Here is an 18,261-nt window from a genome sequence, read left to right as displayed (position 1 = left end):
AGTCGCTTCACTGTGTTTCCGTCTGGATAGCAGAAGCGAACATAGGAGCGAACTACTATCCGGATGGTACCCAGGCTAAATAGACTGTACTTGAGTTTCAACTTATACCACAAAGTCTTTTGCAGAGCAAGATAAGTTTCCGGTACACGTTGTTATATGTTGAAGAAAATCCCCGGGGGCTTTGTAGGTAGAGGAATGGTATGGCCCAGAGGGGTCAGACTGGAGTAGAAGGGAAGAAACTGAGGAAAAAGCTGGAAAGTTGCCCGAGTCAGGAATAAACACTGCGTATCAAGGTCTACTGTGTTTGGAAATCTGCAAGTCCCTTTCAACACACGTTGGCATAGATGTCAAATACAATTGTTGAGCAATAAAGTTATCATAAACATAGTCTAAAGGGTGTGACCTCATGCCTACTATTGTTTACAATACCGTCACCTCTGTGAGGTCAGTCAACAAGTTCGACGAGTTAGTCACGAGACCAACAATCTGAACTTTGGACTTACCCCATATTTTCTGCCTGTACCCTCTTACATATCAATATATACTAACTGTTGTAGTCCTTACGAAGTTCCTGTATTTTGCGAAAGCTTAAGGGTTCGCATGCAGCAAAATGTGAGTTGCAAGTTGCTTACCTGTATAAAAATTGTAGTTTTGTGGGTGTCTAGAACCCTTTTTTGGTTCTTGAATGACGGAAACGTTCAATATTATAATATGTTCTCAAAATGTCCTCTTGTACTTCAAAGCGACAAGCCGTCCTTAGGATTTGAGTCTTTAATTCTTACAAAAATAGAATAATCATACTGTCGTTAAGTTCACTGATATTGTCTGCGTACGTTCTGTTGACCTGGCATGACCTCTTCTGTTTATCTCTTAGGTTATTGACCTTAACCTCTACTCTGCTTCAATGTTATTATCGTCAACCTAGATTTAGGCATTTGAAAATAATGTTTAGTCCTCGCTGTGAGTGAGTCGAGGCTGTCTCGGGTATAATGTTTCCGTGACAGGAAGAAAAGACATTGCTCCAGACATAGTCTCAAAATCCATATCCTTATAGACTTCCAGTCCTTGTTACGTGTTAACAACTGAGTAAAACATACTCTGAACAAAACATGTTATCTTAACCTAGCGTTACATAATTAGTATGATAACAAATATTCTGTTGATCAGACAAAGTACTTATTTGCTTGTTGCTCGAGTTCACAGCAAAACAAGATGCCAAAGTTATTTGAGTACAAAGGAGCGTTTTTCGACCCACTGCTGACAACAAAAGAGATGGTGGACAACATGCTTGATTACGTCATACGCGATGACGATATCGTCATTGTGACGTATTTGAAAGCAGGTAAGGGATCGAAGCGTAGAAGGAACATCAGTTGCCCTAGAGGAAAGTATAATACCATTGTTAGGGCATTCTTTCAACCAACAGGTATATAACAGTAATGGCAGTTGCCATGGAGGTCTGTAACGGTTTAGTACGATTAGGTGGCCTTGAAGTTAGGTTGTTGATTTCAAATACTAGGCGGGCTCAAAGTTGGGCACTAACTCACACTCAAAGTTATGCCCTTAGGAAAAATTTAAGGCGTATTAGGATGGTTCTATCAAAAGGTTCCCGAGTTTTAGGAGGGTCACACCTTGACTACGTTAAGGAACACTCTACACTTACCGGTAAGAGTAAGGCTCCATTTTGGTGTGAGTACGTCAAACCTTTCAGTCCGCTAGGCAGCTTGCACCTATTGTACACATATTGTGTGTCTACAGGCGTAGTCTGTAATCTAGCCTTGTTGTGCTCTTAGTCGCTCCCTTAAGGTACGCTTCCTAGTGACTAATAATGGCACAACAAGCCTGGACTCCAGGCTACTACAGACGGTTTACCTGAAACAAATTTAGCCTCCTTCACCGGCGTCTCTAGGGACTTGGCGAAAGTTGTTGTTATTTTGTTGAGGTCGGGGACGCCACACCCCCCACACCCCGGTATATATTCCTCTGCCGGCATTATTCCTTTCCCGGCATATTTTCCTTTCCCGTCGTATTCCTGGATAACAAATCGCGAATCGACGCCCCCCCCCCCCCCACAAGTCCCTAGAGACGCCGGTGAAGGAGGCTAAAACAAATTATAAATGGTGGTGATTTTACATGAACATTTGTGCTAGGTACGAACTGGACCATTGAGATCGTCAACAAGCTGATGAGGGCTGCTGGGAAGATGGCGATACATGCGAAAGACATACCGTGGTACCTGGAAGCGGAGGTACCAGGGTTTGGCAAACCAACTCACGTGATCCTCGCCGACCAACCATCGCCGCGGATCGTCCACACGCATCTGCCGTGGCATCTGGCGCCTAAAATGATATCCACTCCCAAAGGAAAGGTATCCTATGTTTAATACATCATTAAGATGTAAAAAAGATATAGTTTGAGGCTCGTTTCTGTGTCCTCGAGCGTGCCCCGGTGGGCGACTTTGGTACTGCAGCAAGCAAGACGTCCGGTTTTTGTATCTTGTATCTTTTGGAAAGTTTTGTCCTATGCTATGGTTTCGATTTTTTGTTTGCATTTATTCATAGTTATTTGTTAAAGTAAGGAAGAATTGGTGTACTTGCCTTTCCCCCATCAGCCTGCTTTATTAGTTCTAAATTATTGCACATCATTGATATCAAGCTTAGTATTTTCAAAACATTGTATAACAATGTATAATATTTTGGGTGTGTGGGAAGTTCATCCAACAAAATGGAGTGTGTAAAAGTAAGTCTCTAACTGTGTATAATATGATATTCTTTATTGATATGTGTAGAATGGGCTTATCCTATCACAGTTTTCTTTCCTTTCCAGATAAAAGTCATAGTCGTTATGAGGAACCCGAAAGACACGGCAGTGTCTCTGTACCACTTCCTACACAAGGTCAGGCTTCTGCATAACTCCGCATGTTTCCCATCTTGGGACCAGTGCGCACAAGATTTTCTTGACGGAAAAAGTAAGTGATATTGTATGCAATTCACGGCAAAACCTTCAATGTAGATACGAATGCCGTTCAAAACAAATACAAATGAGTAAAATAATATCTTTCCTCGATGAGTTGACTTACGCATTTCGAATTCCTGTGTTTTCCACAATACCATTAGCACTTGGTGGTGACTTCTACGACCACGCGCTCGGCTGGTGGCAGATGCGAGACGACCCCCACTTCCTGTTTCTGAAGTATGAAGACATGAACAAGGTCGGCGTCCTTAAGCCCCCTTTACAAATCAAGAATTTAGCTCGGCCGAGTTGTCAGCGAGCTCTAAATTACGAGGAGGTATGACCCTGATGCCGACGAAGAAACTCTGCCATTGGTTCGTCGGCATCATGGTCAGGCCTCCTCGTAATTTAAAGCTCGCATACAACTCCGTCGAGCTAAATTCTTGATTTGTAAAGGGGGCTTTATCATAAAAGATCTGCCCAAAAATCTAAGCATATTCAATTCCAGCTATATAAACTTCCCATGGATTGGTATCCTCAGTATACTATCACGGACAAAAAGACAACTAACTTTCCAACGTTAAGAATATGGCGTCTTGGCGTCATATGTGGCGCAAATGGTAGAGTCTTAGAAGCCAGAGGTCCTGAGTTCGACGCTCGTCGTGTCCCCGACGTCGACGTTGTGTAAAAAAAACAACCTACCTACCTAGTCCCTTGACGTCCAGGTCGTTGGAGGGACAAGGTAGACCTAAAGATAGTTAGAGACCCAAGACTCGCTTTTTTTTCTCACAGGACTTGACCAGTGCTATTAGGAAGATCATGACATTATTGGACATTAGATTGGATGACGTCACTCTCTCAGGTATTGTCGAGTCCTGTACTTTCGATAGTCTGAAGGCTGACTGGGCCGAGTCACGGATTCCTGCAAAACCTTTCATGGCTAGGAAAGGTAAAACGTTGGCATTTTTGTCCACTAATCGATCTTGTTAACATTTGAAGGGTTGTGTTTGACTAATCTTCATTAATACATGACGACTTTCACAGTGATATTTGTTTAAAGTTTCTTAATTTCCATATCTTCTTATCTTTTCTGTAAATGAATGACGTGGCTTGTATTTCTAAAGATACAATAACAATACTGCTATCGTAATATTGATGTCATCGTGCAATATATAGTGCTTACCTAGAACTAGCTCAATATTGGTAACGATTTATGTTATTGTAGGTGTGGTTGGCGACTGGAAGAATACTTTTACACATTCCCAGAGTAAGGCGTACGATGCAAAGTACATGGAGAGACTGGAGGGAACGGGCCTGCAGTTTGACTTTGAGTAAAAAGAAAAAAAAGAAACAAGATTTCGGGAGAATCAAACCTCCGTGAAAGGCACGAACTTTAATGTGTTTTACTGGGGATGCATTTAGTTATGTTGATTAATGAAGTGTGTTCTTTGTGTGTTCTGTAGTCAGGAAATACTGCATTGAAAGTCTACGTTACAGTATACATAATGTTGCCAAATGTTCCTGGCACGTTTGATCAAATGCTGACGTCACGTATCCATGAAATAACGTGTCTGTAACTAATCAGGAAGTCATTGGTCAGTATTGATCTTGAAGAAGAAGACGACAGTTGTCGTTGAAAATTTTATCAGTGTACACCTTAGTGTGGCCTTATGTCTCACCAGGGACGAAGAGGATAAGTAAGTAAGTACACCTTAGTGTTGGAAGAAAGTTTAGCATTGTACTTTATTTCGTTAGTGAGGTAAGGACTTAGTTACATTTCGCGGATGGCGACATACAGTACTGCCACCAAACACAACATCAAATCGGCCCTGACTGATTTCGCGCCACTCTTGTGCATGTAGGACTTCTCTCCAACATGCACCTTCCACACCACGAAGTTTGGTTCCGAACCTGTGAAAGTCAGCTCGTTCGCACGCCACATGTGCAGCCTATTGGCAATAAACCACAAGTAGCCGTCGTCATCGAAGGCGAGGGTGTCAGCCCAACGCATGGTGACGTCATCAGAAACGAGCTCGTGCGCGTAGGACGCGTCTTGTGATGACGTGGTGTCCCACCGGTAGACGGCGTTGAGGTGCAGGGCTGCGAAGTACAGGTTCCCTTCCCGGGACACAACCAGCCCGTCACTCTGGGACACCTTACGTCCTGTTAGGCAAGTAGAGAAATTCTTACACACGTAAACGTATTATCTATAGATTCAAGGAGGTTACATGAGATATATCGTCTTTGGTCTTCAATAAAGAAAACATATCATTTTCCATTGGCCATTTCTGTCCCACTAGGGCTGTTTTTGACGGAGGTGTTCGAAATAGAATAGGGGGCTCTATTTGTTCGATATGGCGTTCGACAGAATCGGTTCATAGATATTGGAGGCTAACTGACCACCTGTCCGACAAACAGACAGACAGACACAGAGACAGACAGACGAAAAGGAAACAGTCGGGGAAACTATACAATCTAGCCTATTGAAGCTCTCTCATCGCTTGTCCGCAGAATGGTGGAATGAAGTTGTGTAAAGTAGAATGGATTCCAGCCTAGCTTTTTTTCACCAACACAAAGGGGGTCGCCCAAGGTGATGGAGCAAGATGCTATCTACTAGGAAAGAGCAAACTAATGGCAACATAACTGAAGATTAAAGTTCTCACAAGGTTTGGAATTGACACATTTTGGATATGCTAGAGGGAGGAAGACCTCTTTAGCTTCCATAGTCACTTCTCTAAGGTGACGAGAAGAAGAACACAAAGCACGGCCGACGTCCTGGCGATTACTAGGGCGTCGGGCGATTTGTAACAGCTCGTCCGTTTGGATTAAAATCTCTGTGTGATGCCAGCTGTGCACCAAAAAGGCAGAAAAGACAATAACTTAAACTTTCCAGAATGAAGTACCGAGCTCAGTCCAATCTGTGACGGGGCAGATTTTCAGTGAAAATACGGTCGACGCTAAGGCGAGCTCCAGCTTATCTAAAAGATCAGCCGGCGTTCGCCTGAATTGTGACGCAGTCTTTAGTGAAGTTGAAAGATGAGCCCTTACCTTCATGCGTCACACTGCTGCTGATGTCCGTCACTACGGGTTGTTTGATGACGCTGGTCGGAACAGAGTACAGGTGATAGCCGCTTAGTGCGCAGTAGTAAACCTGGACAATATGACAAGAACACTGACATTACGGCACAGTCTGCAATTACCTATAGTACAACCAGATATTGCTTCTCCAAACAAATGAATAAAAAGGCCGTGTCTGACCGTATTTGATAAGATAAATATGCTGACCTTCATGTTGTCCCCCAGCGGTGACAGAGCGATCCCGTCAGCCGCCACGTCAAAGGTGTAGTTCCGACCGTTGATCGTCATGACCTTTGCGTCCGGTTCCACACTCATGCTGGCGTCAAAAACTCTGGTAGAACAGTGGAAAACGGAACAGAAAGGTATTATATTAAAGTGATATGATCAATCGTACATTCTTTTCTTAAATGCACAGCAACAAGGGAAAGTATGCCGTTCTAAATTTTCGTGGCTCGGTAAGAAGCAGTTAGCTTGTAGCGTCCTCCGACTCGCGTTATGAGACGGGAGACATGTTTAGTGGCTTTATTTCAATACTCATATGATATTATAGCACATTCTATTCACCTTCGCTCCTAGCACTCGCCTTGGATAGATGGTGGTGACAATATGATAATATAACAAGTCAGACAAGTCTGTGACATCGTATATTAGTTCTCAAAGTTTGCTTCCCTAAATAATTGATGATGATATGTAGCCTCAGCTAATATTATTCTATTCAATGTTTATTAAGTTAGAGACATTGGATGGTAATTCTGTTGTATGTATGTTTGTATACAGTTTTAGAAAAGAAATCCAGGAAGGCTTTTAACGTTAAGCACAATTGAATTCAACCAAAGACGTTCAACTATTAGAGATTGCAAATTAAAAACGTGCAAATTAAAAACGAGCGAACAAACTTGTGTGAGGAGTCCCGCCTGTAGTCATATACCACGAGACCGCCAGGGCTTCGCGAGTTCGAAATATACGCGAACCAGTCCTCCGGATCGTCTGCGGATGTGTCAATCACAATGTCGTTCAGGTAGGTGGTGTTCGTGTTGGCCACGTCAGCGGGAAATGTGTACGTTCTGATGACGTCATCGGTCTCGATGTCGTAGATGATGAGTTTTGGTGCACAGCTTCCGCCCACGTCAGCGATCCACATGCGCCCCAGCGGGTCGACTTCCATGCTCTTTAATACAAGAGAAACCGGTCAACTAAAAAGGTAGCTAAATAAAGTTTAGAAGCAATTAATACAAGAAGTATTCATATGCAAAATGTCAGAGAAGCAGCTTTTTTTTCAATACCAGTGATCTTTATGTGGCAGAAAATACTATCTGGTGCTTTGATAGACACACACACTACACGTGGCTCACTGTTTCCAAAAAAAAAAAAAAAAACTGCCGACCTCTGGTATCGCATCAACGCCTGTTAAGGCTTTGGTCCCAATTGCACAGGTATCCGTCAGGTTTTCCAATTGGGACCTAAGCCTAAATTGGGGGAATTGACTAATTGACTCATTTGCATTAACTGTGTCTTAGCCTTGCTATCCTTTGAAATCCAAAGTGTCTGCAGCTTGACTTTGCCTTACCTTTGTTTTCTTTGGAATCCAAATTGTCTTCAGTCTGAATTGTCTTACAACGTTTCCTATTGGACATCTGAAATTGTCTTCATTCATAGTTACAGTATAAAAGACCTGTTTCTTCCAGATCACTTCAGTGTCACTGACGAAGGATAGTGGATTCTATCCGAAACGTCTGACCGTTTCAAAACCACATCCAGTTGCTTGAGTAACTACTTTTTGGTCTAAATTGGGGGAGTTAACCCCGACAAGGACAGACTGTGTAACACAACCTAGTCAATGTGAATCTCTAAACAGAAACGACGGTGGCAGGAAGACAGTATCCATGCGCGACAAGAATCTCCATCTGACGCACTTAAGTATTTCTATTCATTAAGAACAGCGCTAACAGTAGGGGTATGGAGAGAACGGAACCACCTGCACAGACTGAAGTGCGGAGCAGTTGCCGAGCTGGTTCATCTCCCAGCTCGGGAAGGGTCGCAGCACATTCCGCCCGTCAGAAGTCTCCACCACGGCGCTGAATAAACGGAGGGATAAGTTATAAGCTCGTTAACGGTTTGAATTTCGTATGCCCAATCTAGTTAACGGTGCAATGTCGAAGTGGGCAGAGTGTTCGCATTGTATTTGGTAGGCCGCGAGTTCTATCCACCATCGAGTAATACAATTACTTAAGACTCTAATAATGGCACATGCTGATTTCTCTGCTTAGCACTCAGCATTTGGGGAAGGGTATGGAAGTTGAACACACACTACTCCGGAACATCACAACAGCGAGTCATCCATCTGACGAAGGTCGGAGTTCTCGACCGAAAATTTATGGTGAGTTTTCTTATTGGAACAAACTTAAAACCTTTTCACTATGAGCAATCTGCTTTGTGTTTGGGGTAACAAGTTGATGCCCCTAAGACGAATGGTCAGTATGGCTGAAGAAGGTCCAAGATCCGCTAAAATATTTTTTATTGGACAGACATACATAAGCAAAATACAGATAGCGGTCCACTCAAGTTGAAACAGCTTATATTGGCGCCGCTATTAAAACAAAATGAAAATGGCAGATAATTGACGAGAAAGACAGAAAGATAGATAGAATTTAGAATAATTCCCACCGCCTACCTGAGAGAGGCCGGATTGCCATCCCGCCAGCGGGGGGTGGTCAGGTACACCACCTGCCCGTACACTTTTATGCCCGTGGCGATGATGTTCTCGGGTATGTACCGTCCCTCATCTATAGCACTCTGGAACACAATAAAATGTCATTTATTTACGTTTTCCGTGACGCTTGTGTGTCTTCATCATGTTTGTGGACAGCAACTTCTACAATTGATTCACAAATATCTTACAACTTGATGAAGGTAAGATAACCAGGTAATATAGCACGCAATAAAAAAAGAGTTGCTCAAGTAACTGGATACGTTTTTGCAGTTTTTGTTTTTCAAACCACTATCTTATGTCAATGGAGGCGAATCGCGATGAAAGGCAGAGGATGATGTCTAAAATGTTTGCTCGCTTACCAAAACTTACCCATTTGCTTGAGTAACTTCTGTATCGTGTATGTCGAGACAACACATCCAGTTTAACGAAAACGACGAACATTGGTGAGTTTGTTCGGACAAAATCGGCCATTTTAGTCAGGTAGGTGGTTTAAGAGGAGAAACTTACTACATGACAGAGGCTTATCTTCATTTTTCTCTCTTTCTGATAGAACAATTAGCGAAGGAAATAATGAGACCTGTCGCATGGCGTTGCTTGGCCAGTCGTAGTCCAACGTTGCCCACTGATACACCAGAGTCGCTTCCCCAACATGCACTGCGCGGGTCCTTCCCAGCATGCCACAACATGACGTCAGTAGGAGCACGCATACGTAGTACCTCGTGTGTTCCGCCATGTTTCTGTCAAGGGTGGTGGTTATATTGTCAACACGTATTTGAGGAAACTATACAGTTGTGGTATTCATTAATTAACTCAAATAGTACATATACGTCCATCGGGTCAATGCCCAATAGAAGAAACTCTGGGAAATCAGAAACGCACTACATTATCTTCCACACCCAACATCTGCTTGGATCATGTTGGTGCTTCCATGACGATTTTGGCGAGGTAAATTATTAACTTGCAGCCTTGTTATCTAACAGCCGGGGTAGCAATCGTGGAATCTGATCTTAAGACTGGACTCCAGGCTACTAAATTATACCCATTATCGACTTATTACTATAAAGTACGATTCGGCCTTTACCCACCCACCCACTCGTGTAACGTTATATCCCAAACCTATGAACACCACATAAACTGTCCTATGTTAGCGAAAGGGACCGAACAACAAAGCCCTACATCAAATACTCGTATTGACCCTGATTGGCTAAACTTCTGTTCGTCCAAATTCCTCGCGTTTGTCTGACTAGTCCGCTTTGTACACGTTGTTACCAATCTACTGACATGAAGAAACAGTACCTGACAGAACTAATACCTTGGATGTGAAGAGAAGTGGAGGTCAAGATCTGTGAGCTCTCTCTGTTCACAGTCAGCTACTGAACAGTGTCACACACACCAAAGAACCTCATTGGGCACACACTATCTCGCTGTACGGCCAATATATCATGCTGAACTATCAGCCGATTGTCGGGGTCGACTAACGGTCAGTATTTCAGTTATGTAAGTAAAAACAGATGCGTTTCATGCCAGTGGCGCTAGGCGGAGCGGTTGCAATGGGGTCACGACCGCTCCGTTGTAGGGTGTTGAGACTCTTGCCTGTAGGCTTCAAATATCTCATACTCAAACATATAAATACACTACATATAATCCGTAACACCAACTGAGCTTGACTGCTTCCCTTGTTTCATCCGTGAATAGTTTTATCAGGTGGGTAGATCAATTGAACAAAGTCTTCTTTGAATTCGATGCACAACTTGCCTTTATTAAAGGTCTACTACGTAGTTTTTTGCGCTCAAATTTCAAATATTCTAGAACTAAGAAATTTCAGATTTACTTCCACTTTTTGACAGTTTTTGACACTTTTGTGTCATTTTTTCACGTTTGCAACATAAAGGTTAGCCTACAAAACATTCTGCTCTAGGCCCACTGTAACCTTGTGTCCCCCCTAGTTAGACCCTCCTGTTTGTAAAACAGCTTGCCACCAGTAGGTCCCCCGGGGTGGGATAATCAGTTAGCACATGCATGGCAGACTGCAGATAAATAACACAATGGAGATCTTCTTCTTTGGAAACACCCATATCTAATCATTCTAAAATAGCATATAATCATGAACTTATTAGTCTATTTTGTAGGGTATCAACAAGCTGAGGTCATATTCCCTTCAAAACTGCAAGAAACCTTGTACAGAATACTAACCTACTGTACTCAAAGGAAACTGTCAACTGGCCCCCCACTGGGAAGCCAGGCTGATAAGGAACACCAGCCAGGCAGTGACCAGGCCTGAACCCATCTGTTTGTTGAAATATCACAATTTTTATACATGCTTATTTGGTGCAATGATGTCGCAGCGTCTCTCTGTAAATATTGGTATGCAATGCTATAGGGTTGATTGAACTAATAATGTAAAGAAAAAGTAGGAAAAGCTACTTTTTGTTTTGTTCAAATATTACGTAGTAGACCTTTAAATTCTTCAGTAAATGATTCGACGACCGTCTATCACCTTCATTAGTACAAATGAAACTTCCCTTGTTTTGAGTGTTCAAGTTCAACAGGCACACCTAGTACCTTTGCGTGACCTTTTACACTGTTTAAGATTTGTAAACAAACATTCGTGCCATGGATTTAAATGCAGTAACTGTCACGAACCCCAGCGTGTGGTGTTCTAAATTTTGTCCAACATACATTTGCAGATTGAGACAGACAGACAGACCTGAAAACATAAAGTAGCGAAGGTAAAAAAAGGAATTAGTGTTTGCTTGATGAATTGAAATGCTCATAAAATGTTCCTTATGGAAGTGCGTTGTGTCATCCGCCATGTGTATGTCACAGTGGAGATCACGATCCAGGAGAATCGCCGATCCTCCTAGGAGAGATCGCGATCGGAGTTTCTCCTAGGAGAAACTACGATAGATATAGGAAACAGATCCCGATCGCAATCTGTACTAGTAGAATCGGCGATTCTCCTAGTACAGATTGCAATCGGGATCTCTCCTACGAGAAACTCCGATCCAAACTCAAACGATGCTAAGATGTATGAAACAGCAATAATTATTTTGATAAACAATGATTTTATTCAGTTTCAAATGCAAACCTACTAACTCATTACCAACTACGCTCAAGCCATACACGTCTGACTAGTGAATGTACTCAATACATTTGTAGGTGTGAAATTGTTAGTAATATCTTGAAACTCTGCTTGATTTTTTGACACCTGTTTGACAACTTTACAGTTGTTATTGTTCTTCCAAAGCCGTGAAATTTGCATACTGACACATTGTTTGATCACCTGTTGGTGTCTTTCACATATTATAAGATTTTTGCTGTACTTTAAAAGAAATTACTTTATCAGAAACTACTTTATCAGAAAACATACTCACATGAAATTTACCATGAAAGTGATGCTATACACTATAGTGTACCTTGAGTAAAGTTGCAGAAGTGACTCAAGTGTGATAGTCTTCGGTGAAGTTAACATTGTAGAAGTGACACAAGTAGGCTTGAGTGTAGTTGGTAATGGGTTAGTAGGTTTGCATTAATACCATACCGAATAAAATCATTGTTTATCAAAAAAATTATTGCTGTTTCATACATCTTAGCATCGTTTGAGTTTGGATCGGAGTTTCTCCTAGGAGAAATCCCGATTGCAATCTATACTAGGAGAATCGCCGATTCTACTAGTACAGATTGCGATCGGGATCTGTTTCTTATATCTATCGTAGTTTCTCCTAGGAGGATCGGCGATTCTCCTGGATTGTGATCTCCACTGTGACATGTACATAACCTTTAGCGATCTATAGCATTGTTTTAACTTTTGCGCAAACTCTTTGGCCAATATTCAGATTCTTTCCTAATACGTTCAACATCCCATCCATTCGACCACAAATGGTTGTGTCGGATAGAGTTTCATTGACTCGCGTGAAAGTGAAAGTAAATTGATCTGGAACCACTTAAGTTGACTGCAGAGCTATTCTTCCACTGGACGTGACAGACTTGAAGAACAGGCGCTATGTACAGTATTTACAGGTTGATTGTACCAGAGAAATTCCCCTATCTTTCTGACTAGCACAATGAACAGTGGACCACGGCTTAACATCCCATCCTAAGGTCTGTGACCCTTTGCAGTAGCGCGCATGTTAGTTGAGCGACACAGCCGGGATCGAACTCACGGCTTCTAGTTCCACAGTTAACCACTGGACTATGCACGCTCACGGCTTCTAGTTCCAGAGGCAGGGCCGCAAACCACTGGACTACGCACCCTACCTATATACTAGTAGCTAACGTTGTCATAGGACGTTTCAGAAGTCTGTTGCACGATGACGTTTCAGAAGTATGTTACAGCTTTGTGCCTAATATTGGTAATAGTGTCCCTGGCAGAGGCGGCCCAGTTCGTCAACTTCGTTCAGAAACCCCCGAGGAAGGACCTGTACGAGTTCTACTGGGACGTGGTACACTGGGAGACCATGTTCCTGTATGACGAGGGTACCCAGGCGGGAACCCCGGTACGGCTTACCGGCTTTAACCAGTTCGAGAGAAGGGACACGGACCGCGACGATCCGACAAATTGTGGGAAGACGTTTCCCATGACTCCAGAAGGTGATTTGCTGTTTTATTCTTTGAACTTGTCTAGGTTCTCACGTCGCGCTACGACGAATGAGCGTCTCTCCCACCTCGCCCCTCAAGTATGTACGCTGTTTGCGTGTTGGTTGCAGTTTATTTGGCGTTTCTAGTAGCTATCTTGGCCTTCTTATTTGAACTTACACTTGCTTGATCTTACAGTCTGTTGATAATTTCTTAAAGGCCCATTTTAAAACGTTATTGGTGCGTTTGGTGAACAAAAACGCTCGAGACTACTAGTAGCTAGTGTAAGATACTGTCTGTGCCAGTGGTTCAATACACAAGACTCTTGTTGCCAGTATTGCAATGTCGGTCATGGGACAAAGTCAACAATGTTGTTCTGCATACCACTATTGGGCCATATCTCCCACCTAGGTTTCATGTTGTGTCTTGTCACGGTAAGGACTACCGTGCCGAGATGACAGTAAAGAAGGGAAGAATCAAATACAGTAAATTCGTTATGTTCGTGGCGATTTCATTTCGCATATAGGAGGGGAAATGTGATTTTCGCTGTCTACACGCCAGTATTGGTGCATTTCTTCCACCGAAGTGTCTTCTTTCAAGTTCTTTGTCTCGCTAGTGTTTCAGTTTAGATGTACTAGCTGACATTGCTGGGGGTGGCAGAAAGTTAAAGGATGTTAGTTGTTTTTGTTTTTTATCTAGATGCATGAGCACGATACTAACGTTACTGATATGGTGGTGACAATAAGAGAAAGAGCATTAAGGATTCATCAGATAGCTTGTTTATCATTTAACAAACCTCCGTGTCAGGTATGTACTGACACGGTTCCAGTCCCGTGATTCTATGTAAACAGCCGTGCAGCGCACTTGGCAGGAATGTATCAAGTTACGGAACGAATTGTATCCTGAGCAAAAAAAAACTAGACCTGCCCGTGTAAGAGCATGCACTTTAATTTGTGAAAAAAGTTGATCAGTGAATAAAAGTGATCGTCGATTGAACTCTGATGAAATGGTGGTTAAATGTTGTTATGTTTCTTCACACAGAGGTAGACACTGTGGTTGCCGCTGACGGCTCCTACACCAGGGTGGTCCTGGTGAACCGCACCTTGCCAGGTCCCACTATAGTCGTCTGGAAAAATGCCCAGGTATGTTTATATACATGTACCTTTCACCTGCTTTTCAACGACCGCGCCGCGATCACTGACAAACTAAACATTGCACTTATCACTCAACGAATTTCATAGATAAAGAACTTTTTTTCTTTGTGTGTTTTGTTGTCTTTTTGATCATACGTTTACACTTTGTATCACATTAAAATCATGAAATCAAAGCTCACACATTCTGATCGCTGTACGGTCGCTACAGGGTATGTTCTGGGAAAGTGTGACAAAGTATTGAGGCAACGTTAACGTCCGTTACCTCTCAGCCCGAGTGTAGCATATGCAAATGATGTGGATATATGTAGTTTGGTCAGTATTACAGACGGACGTTTCAATCCTGGGTCGGGACAACTCGGTTCGGGCTGCATCCGTTTTGCGGTAGGGACGAAAAATTGGGTTTCATGTTTTCGGAGGTGCCCCGATCACGTTACAGGGGAAGGGCTAACGGCAACTGAAACATCCGAACTGATCTATGTGCCACTAGGCACTGTAAGGGTCTGCACGAACTGAGCAACTCTTTCTGTCATCTAGGTGGTTGTTCACGTACGAAACCAGCTGATACAAGAGGGCGTCTCCATCCACTGGCACGGCATCACCCAGCACAACACGCCCTGGATGGACGGGGTGGGTGGCGTGTCACAATGCCCCATCAACCCAGGGGAGAGATTCACATACAGGTATAAGTGATTGATAGTCAATAGACCGCATTCCAGTTTGGGGGGCCATTTTGGGTTTTCCAGGGTCATTGCACCAAAATGAGGCTGGCAAGGATTGACAGCATGTATTATGTCATTGTATAGTCAGGCCATCTTCAGTAATAGTTTTACCCCTCTTACTTGAAGAGCGGTGCAATGACCCCGGAATATCCCAAATGGCCGCCGTAACTGGAATGCGGTGAATTCAATGGCTATTCAATGGTAGCATCTAGGATCCACAAGTCGCTGGAAAAATAGCAGAAATTGACCAAATAGACAAATATTATGCCAGGAGGAGTAAGTTGGCCGAGGTAGCAAACACTACTATTCTTCTATTTTGCCAAATTTCTGCTATCTTTCCAGCCAGCCCCGTTCAATGTTTTTATTCTGGCTTCTGTAGTCTGTCCACTTGATTTCGTAGATTCAACGCCTCCGAAGGCGGGACCCATTGGTGGCACGCGCACTATGGCACGTTCCGTACTGATGGTCTGTACGGGGCGCTTATCGTACTGGAGGATGAGGTATGTTGATTTGATTTGATTTATTCCACTGTATAGAGAGAAATACAGCCAGGGCTACCCAACTAGCCGCGGGATATTATCAAGGGCTGGTTAGGGTAACAATCAAGTATGCAATAACAGCATTACGTTTATCGATACACGAGGTTTGTTTTTCGGACTAGGTTATACAGACATCGCAAGATACGGATAACTTTAGATACGGAGACGATCTGTGTTTACCAGCTAGAATGGCAGTCTTACTAACTGTGATACTCTATCTATGATAGCTTTAGCATTATCTGTTCTCAGTTACTCGTGTAATGAAATACACTAGCTACTCCTTCGTAACTTAACTTTACTTACAGTATTATAACTTAAGTTCCCTGTGTCTGGATTGCCTTCATTTTTTTTCTCCTTTTCTGCTCCGTTCTGAACTAAGAAGGGAGAGTCTGAGCAATGACCCCTGACGACTTAGCCATCTTCTCTCTAAGAAGAATACGATATCTGAGTACATTCTGGGGCTTTCCAGTCAACTACAAGTGGTGTAGTTCTTGTTGATTACTTAGAAACAAAAAGTGTTATATGATGAAAAGGGAAGTAGAATCCGTGTACTTCGTTGGATAGGACAGAGAGGGTCAGACATCTTAAATGTCGACTCCTGCGTCCGTCATTGGGCTTGTAAGTGCAACAACAAGATCAGCAGCTATTCTGACGAATTCTTGCAAATAATGTCATCGTGATCAAGACCAGCTACTACACACATTGCACTTGCACATAATTTGAAACTTTGGGATATCTACGAAATGTCGCGCAAATGGCTTCATATTGTATCTTCCCCCCCACAGCCGGGTCTCCCGTCGTTTGCACGTGAATACCTCGTGTTGCTGCAAGACTGGCAGAGGGAGGACTCGTTGGAAACCTACCTGAGGGTGGATTGGGAAGTATCGAGGTTGGCATTTCCTTCCACACATTACAACCAAAACTTACTGAGAGGCAATGCTGGTTATATTGTGTCACTAGCTGCTAATGATGATGGTTGATGATGATGACTATGATGATGATGACGGTGGTGATGATGATAATGATAAAAAGAACGACAATGGTGACAATGATTATGCAGCTCAATGGGGTTGTAACAGTAACAAACAACGTTTCTTAAGATGGCCTGATTTCTGGCCAGATATTATAATTTGATATTAGCATTATGTTCATTACTTCATATATCATTTATATGTGTCAGGAACACAGCTCATGTCAATATGTTCCACCCATAAGATGATTTTGTAACTGATGGTATTTGCAGGTAATACAATATTTCCTTAATTACCCACCAGATTCTCCTACGGGTACGACAACTATACAGAATGTTACTACAACAAGCGGCAGCCTGACGGGACGGAGGTAGGACCAGTCCCCTTCGTGTCAGGACTGATCAACGGGAAAGGTTAGCTTCCTGAACAAATCAGTTCTAACTCGCGATGATTAGTAAGATTTTGTCCAGGCAAGACTGGGGGCTATACACGAGTACTTGAAGAGTTGACCTACGTTGAAACCTCTAAATAGATTATCATAAAGAATTAAACCGTTTCGCACGACTAAATGTTGCTTTGTCGGCGCAGCTTTCAGACATCCACTATCTTTCTTAAGCTCTGAAAATGTAGTCACGTCACGTGGGAATCAAGGGTTACAAAGATGAATGATTGAAGGGTTTGATTAGAATTAATTTTTGAAGTTACGTTTTTCCCAGGCCGTCGGTTTTCTGGTGTCGGACCGGAAGCTGAAGATCCGAACGTGCCTTTAGATCTGTTTGCGGTGCGTACAGGCCTCAAGTATCGCTTCCGGGTCATCAGCGCGGCCATGATCTATGCCTTCCGGGTCTCCATCGACCAACACGAGCTGACCATGATCGCTACTGACGGGAACAGGTGAGAGTAAGGGATACAGCGTTAACATCGCTGGCAAACACCATCCACACACATGTAAATACACATGAATCTGATGCTGAACACCATCTACACACAGGCAAACATGCCTGTCCCTGAACACCATCCACTCATGGGCAGGCAAACTTCCCTGTCCTTTGTGCTGAACACCATCAACACACAGGTTAACGTCCATGGTTTGGGACTCCATACATAGACTGGTTAACACACCTATCCTTTATGCTGAACACCATACCCACACCAGGAAAACATACCTGTCCTTAGTGCTGAACACCATCCACAGGAAAACATACCTGTCCTTGGAGCTGAACACCATCCACACATAAACACACATGTCCCTGGTGCTGAACACCATTCACATTCAAACGCCAACAAAAATGTAACCATGGCGACATAACGACCCTTATTTCTAATGCTGACAGAATTTCAGAGCAACGTGCAGAATCGTTTATCATCAACACGGGAGAGAGGTACGACTTCTACATCACTGCAAACCAGCAGGACAACAACTACTGGATCCGGGCAAACACTTTGGAAGAAACGGACATCTATGGGGTAAGCTCTATATTTTTACTACGTGGGATACGTGGCTAGTGCTGGGGTGAGGGATAGGGTTGTGGCTGCGATTGCGGCTAGGGATATGCTTATAGT

General features: G+C 43.1%; 3 protein-coding genes across 4 annotated transcripts in view; 2 read left to right on the top strand and 1 right to left on the bottom strand.

Annotated features, from left to right (window-relative positions):
* The first annotated feature begins 8 nt into the window (after nucleotides 1–8).
* On the top strand, nucleotides 9–4,457 carry LOC118403623 (sulfotransferase 6B1-like). Its single transcript, XM_035802398.1, has 7 exons — nucleotides 9–612; nucleotides 1,204–1,342; nucleotides 2,151–2,368; nucleotides 2,827–2,968; nucleotides 3,117–3,211; nucleotides 3,745–3,901; nucleotides 4,178–4,457. Exons 1-7 carry the CDS (start codon nucleotides 601–603, stop codon nucleotides 4,285–4,287), a joined length of 873 nt encoding a protein of 290 aa, XP_035658291.1. The 5' UTR covers nucleotides 9–600; the 3' UTR covers nucleotides 4,288–4,457.
* A 157-nt stretch (nucleotides 4,458–4,614) lies between these two features.
* On the bottom strand, nucleotides 4,615–10,225 carry LOC118403622 (protein yellow-like). Of its 2 annotated transcripts, none has more exons than XM_035802397.1 (8): nucleotides 10,037–10,225; nucleotides 9,318–9,477; nucleotides 8,702–8,823; nucleotides 8,006–8,105; nucleotides 6,927–7,198; nucleotides 6,238–6,361; nucleotides 6,001–6,103; nucleotides 4,615–5,115 (listed from the first exon to the last, which is right to left on the bottom strand). In XM_035802397.1, the coding sequence occupies exons 2-8, from the start codon at nucleotides 9,471–9,473 to the stop codon at nucleotides 4,724–4,726; spliced, it is 1,269 nt and encodes a 422-aa protein (XP_035658290.1). In that variant the 5' UTR covers nucleotides 9,474–9,477; nucleotides 10,037–10,225; the 3' UTR covers nucleotides 4,615–4,723. The 2 variants fall into 2 exon arrangements, with proteins under 2 accessions (XP_035658290.1, XP_035658289.1); XM_035802396.1 differs by having other exon boundaries at nucleotides 10,053–10,225.
* Nucleotides 10,226–13,050: 2,825 nt separating this feature from the next.
* The window catches only part of LOC118432837 (laccase-1-like), an 11,265-nt gene continuing 6,054 nt past the window's right edge, over nucleotides 13,051–18,261 (top strand). The window contains exons 1-8 of the mRNA XM_035844457.1: nucleotides 13,051–13,330; nucleotides 14,357–14,457; nucleotides 15,004–15,149; nucleotides 15,589–15,688; nucleotides 16,513–16,616; nucleotides 17,002–17,111; nucleotides 17,415–17,592; nucleotides 18,033–18,165. Of these exons, the coding sequence (XP_035700350.1) occupies nucleotides 13,051–13,330; nucleotides 14,357–14,457; nucleotides 15,004–15,149; nucleotides 15,589–15,688; nucleotides 16,513–16,616; nucleotides 17,002–17,111; nucleotides 17,415–17,592; nucleotides 18,033–18,165 (1,152 nt within the window). The remainder of the gene's footprint in view (nucleotides 13,331–14,356; nucleotides 14,458–15,003; nucleotides 15,150–15,588; nucleotides 15,689–16,512; nucleotides 16,617–17,001; nucleotides 17,112–17,414; nucleotides 17,593–18,032; nucleotides 18,166–18,261) is intronic.

This window comes from Branchiostoma floridae, chromosome 16 (genome assembly GCF_000003815.2).
Source record: "Branchiostoma floridae strain S238N-H82 chromosome 16, Bfl_VNyyK, whole genome shotgun sequence".
Classification (NCBI taxonomy): domain Eukaryota; kingdom Metazoa; phylum Chordata; class Leptocardii; order Amphioxiformes; family Branchiostomatidae; genus Branchiostoma; species Branchiostoma floridae.
Note: the sequence above shows the minus strand (reverse complement) of the source record. Positions and strands in the feature narration are given on the sequence as shown.

What these genes read in the sequence shown, in the direction of transcription:
- LOC118403623 (XM_035802398.1), top strand. An exon ending in TGTGACGTATTTGAAAGCAG is followed by an intron (nt 1,343 to 2,150) that starts GTAAGGGATCGA and finishes CATTTGTGCTAG; the next exon opens with GTACGAACTGGACCATTGAG. An exon ending in TATCCACTCCCAAAGGAAAG is followed by an intron (nt 2,369 to 2,826) that starts GTATCCTATGTT and finishes TTTCCTTTCCAG; the next exon opens with ATAAAAGTCATAGTCGTTAT.
- LOC118403622 (XM_035802397.1), bottom strand. Translation starts at nt 9,473, where the DNA reads ATGGCGGAACACACGAGGTACTACGTATGCGTGCTCCTACTGACGTCA. An exon ending in AGGCGGGACTCCTCACACAA is followed by an intron (nt 6,362 to 6,926) that starts GTTTGTTCGCTC and finishes CTGTTCTACCAG; the next exon opens with AGTTTTTGACGCCAGCATGA. An exon ending in CGCTGGGGGACAACATGAAG is followed by an intron (nt 6,104 to 6,237) that starts GTCAGCATATTT and finishes CATATTGTCCAG; the next exon opens with GTTTACTACTGCGCACTAAG.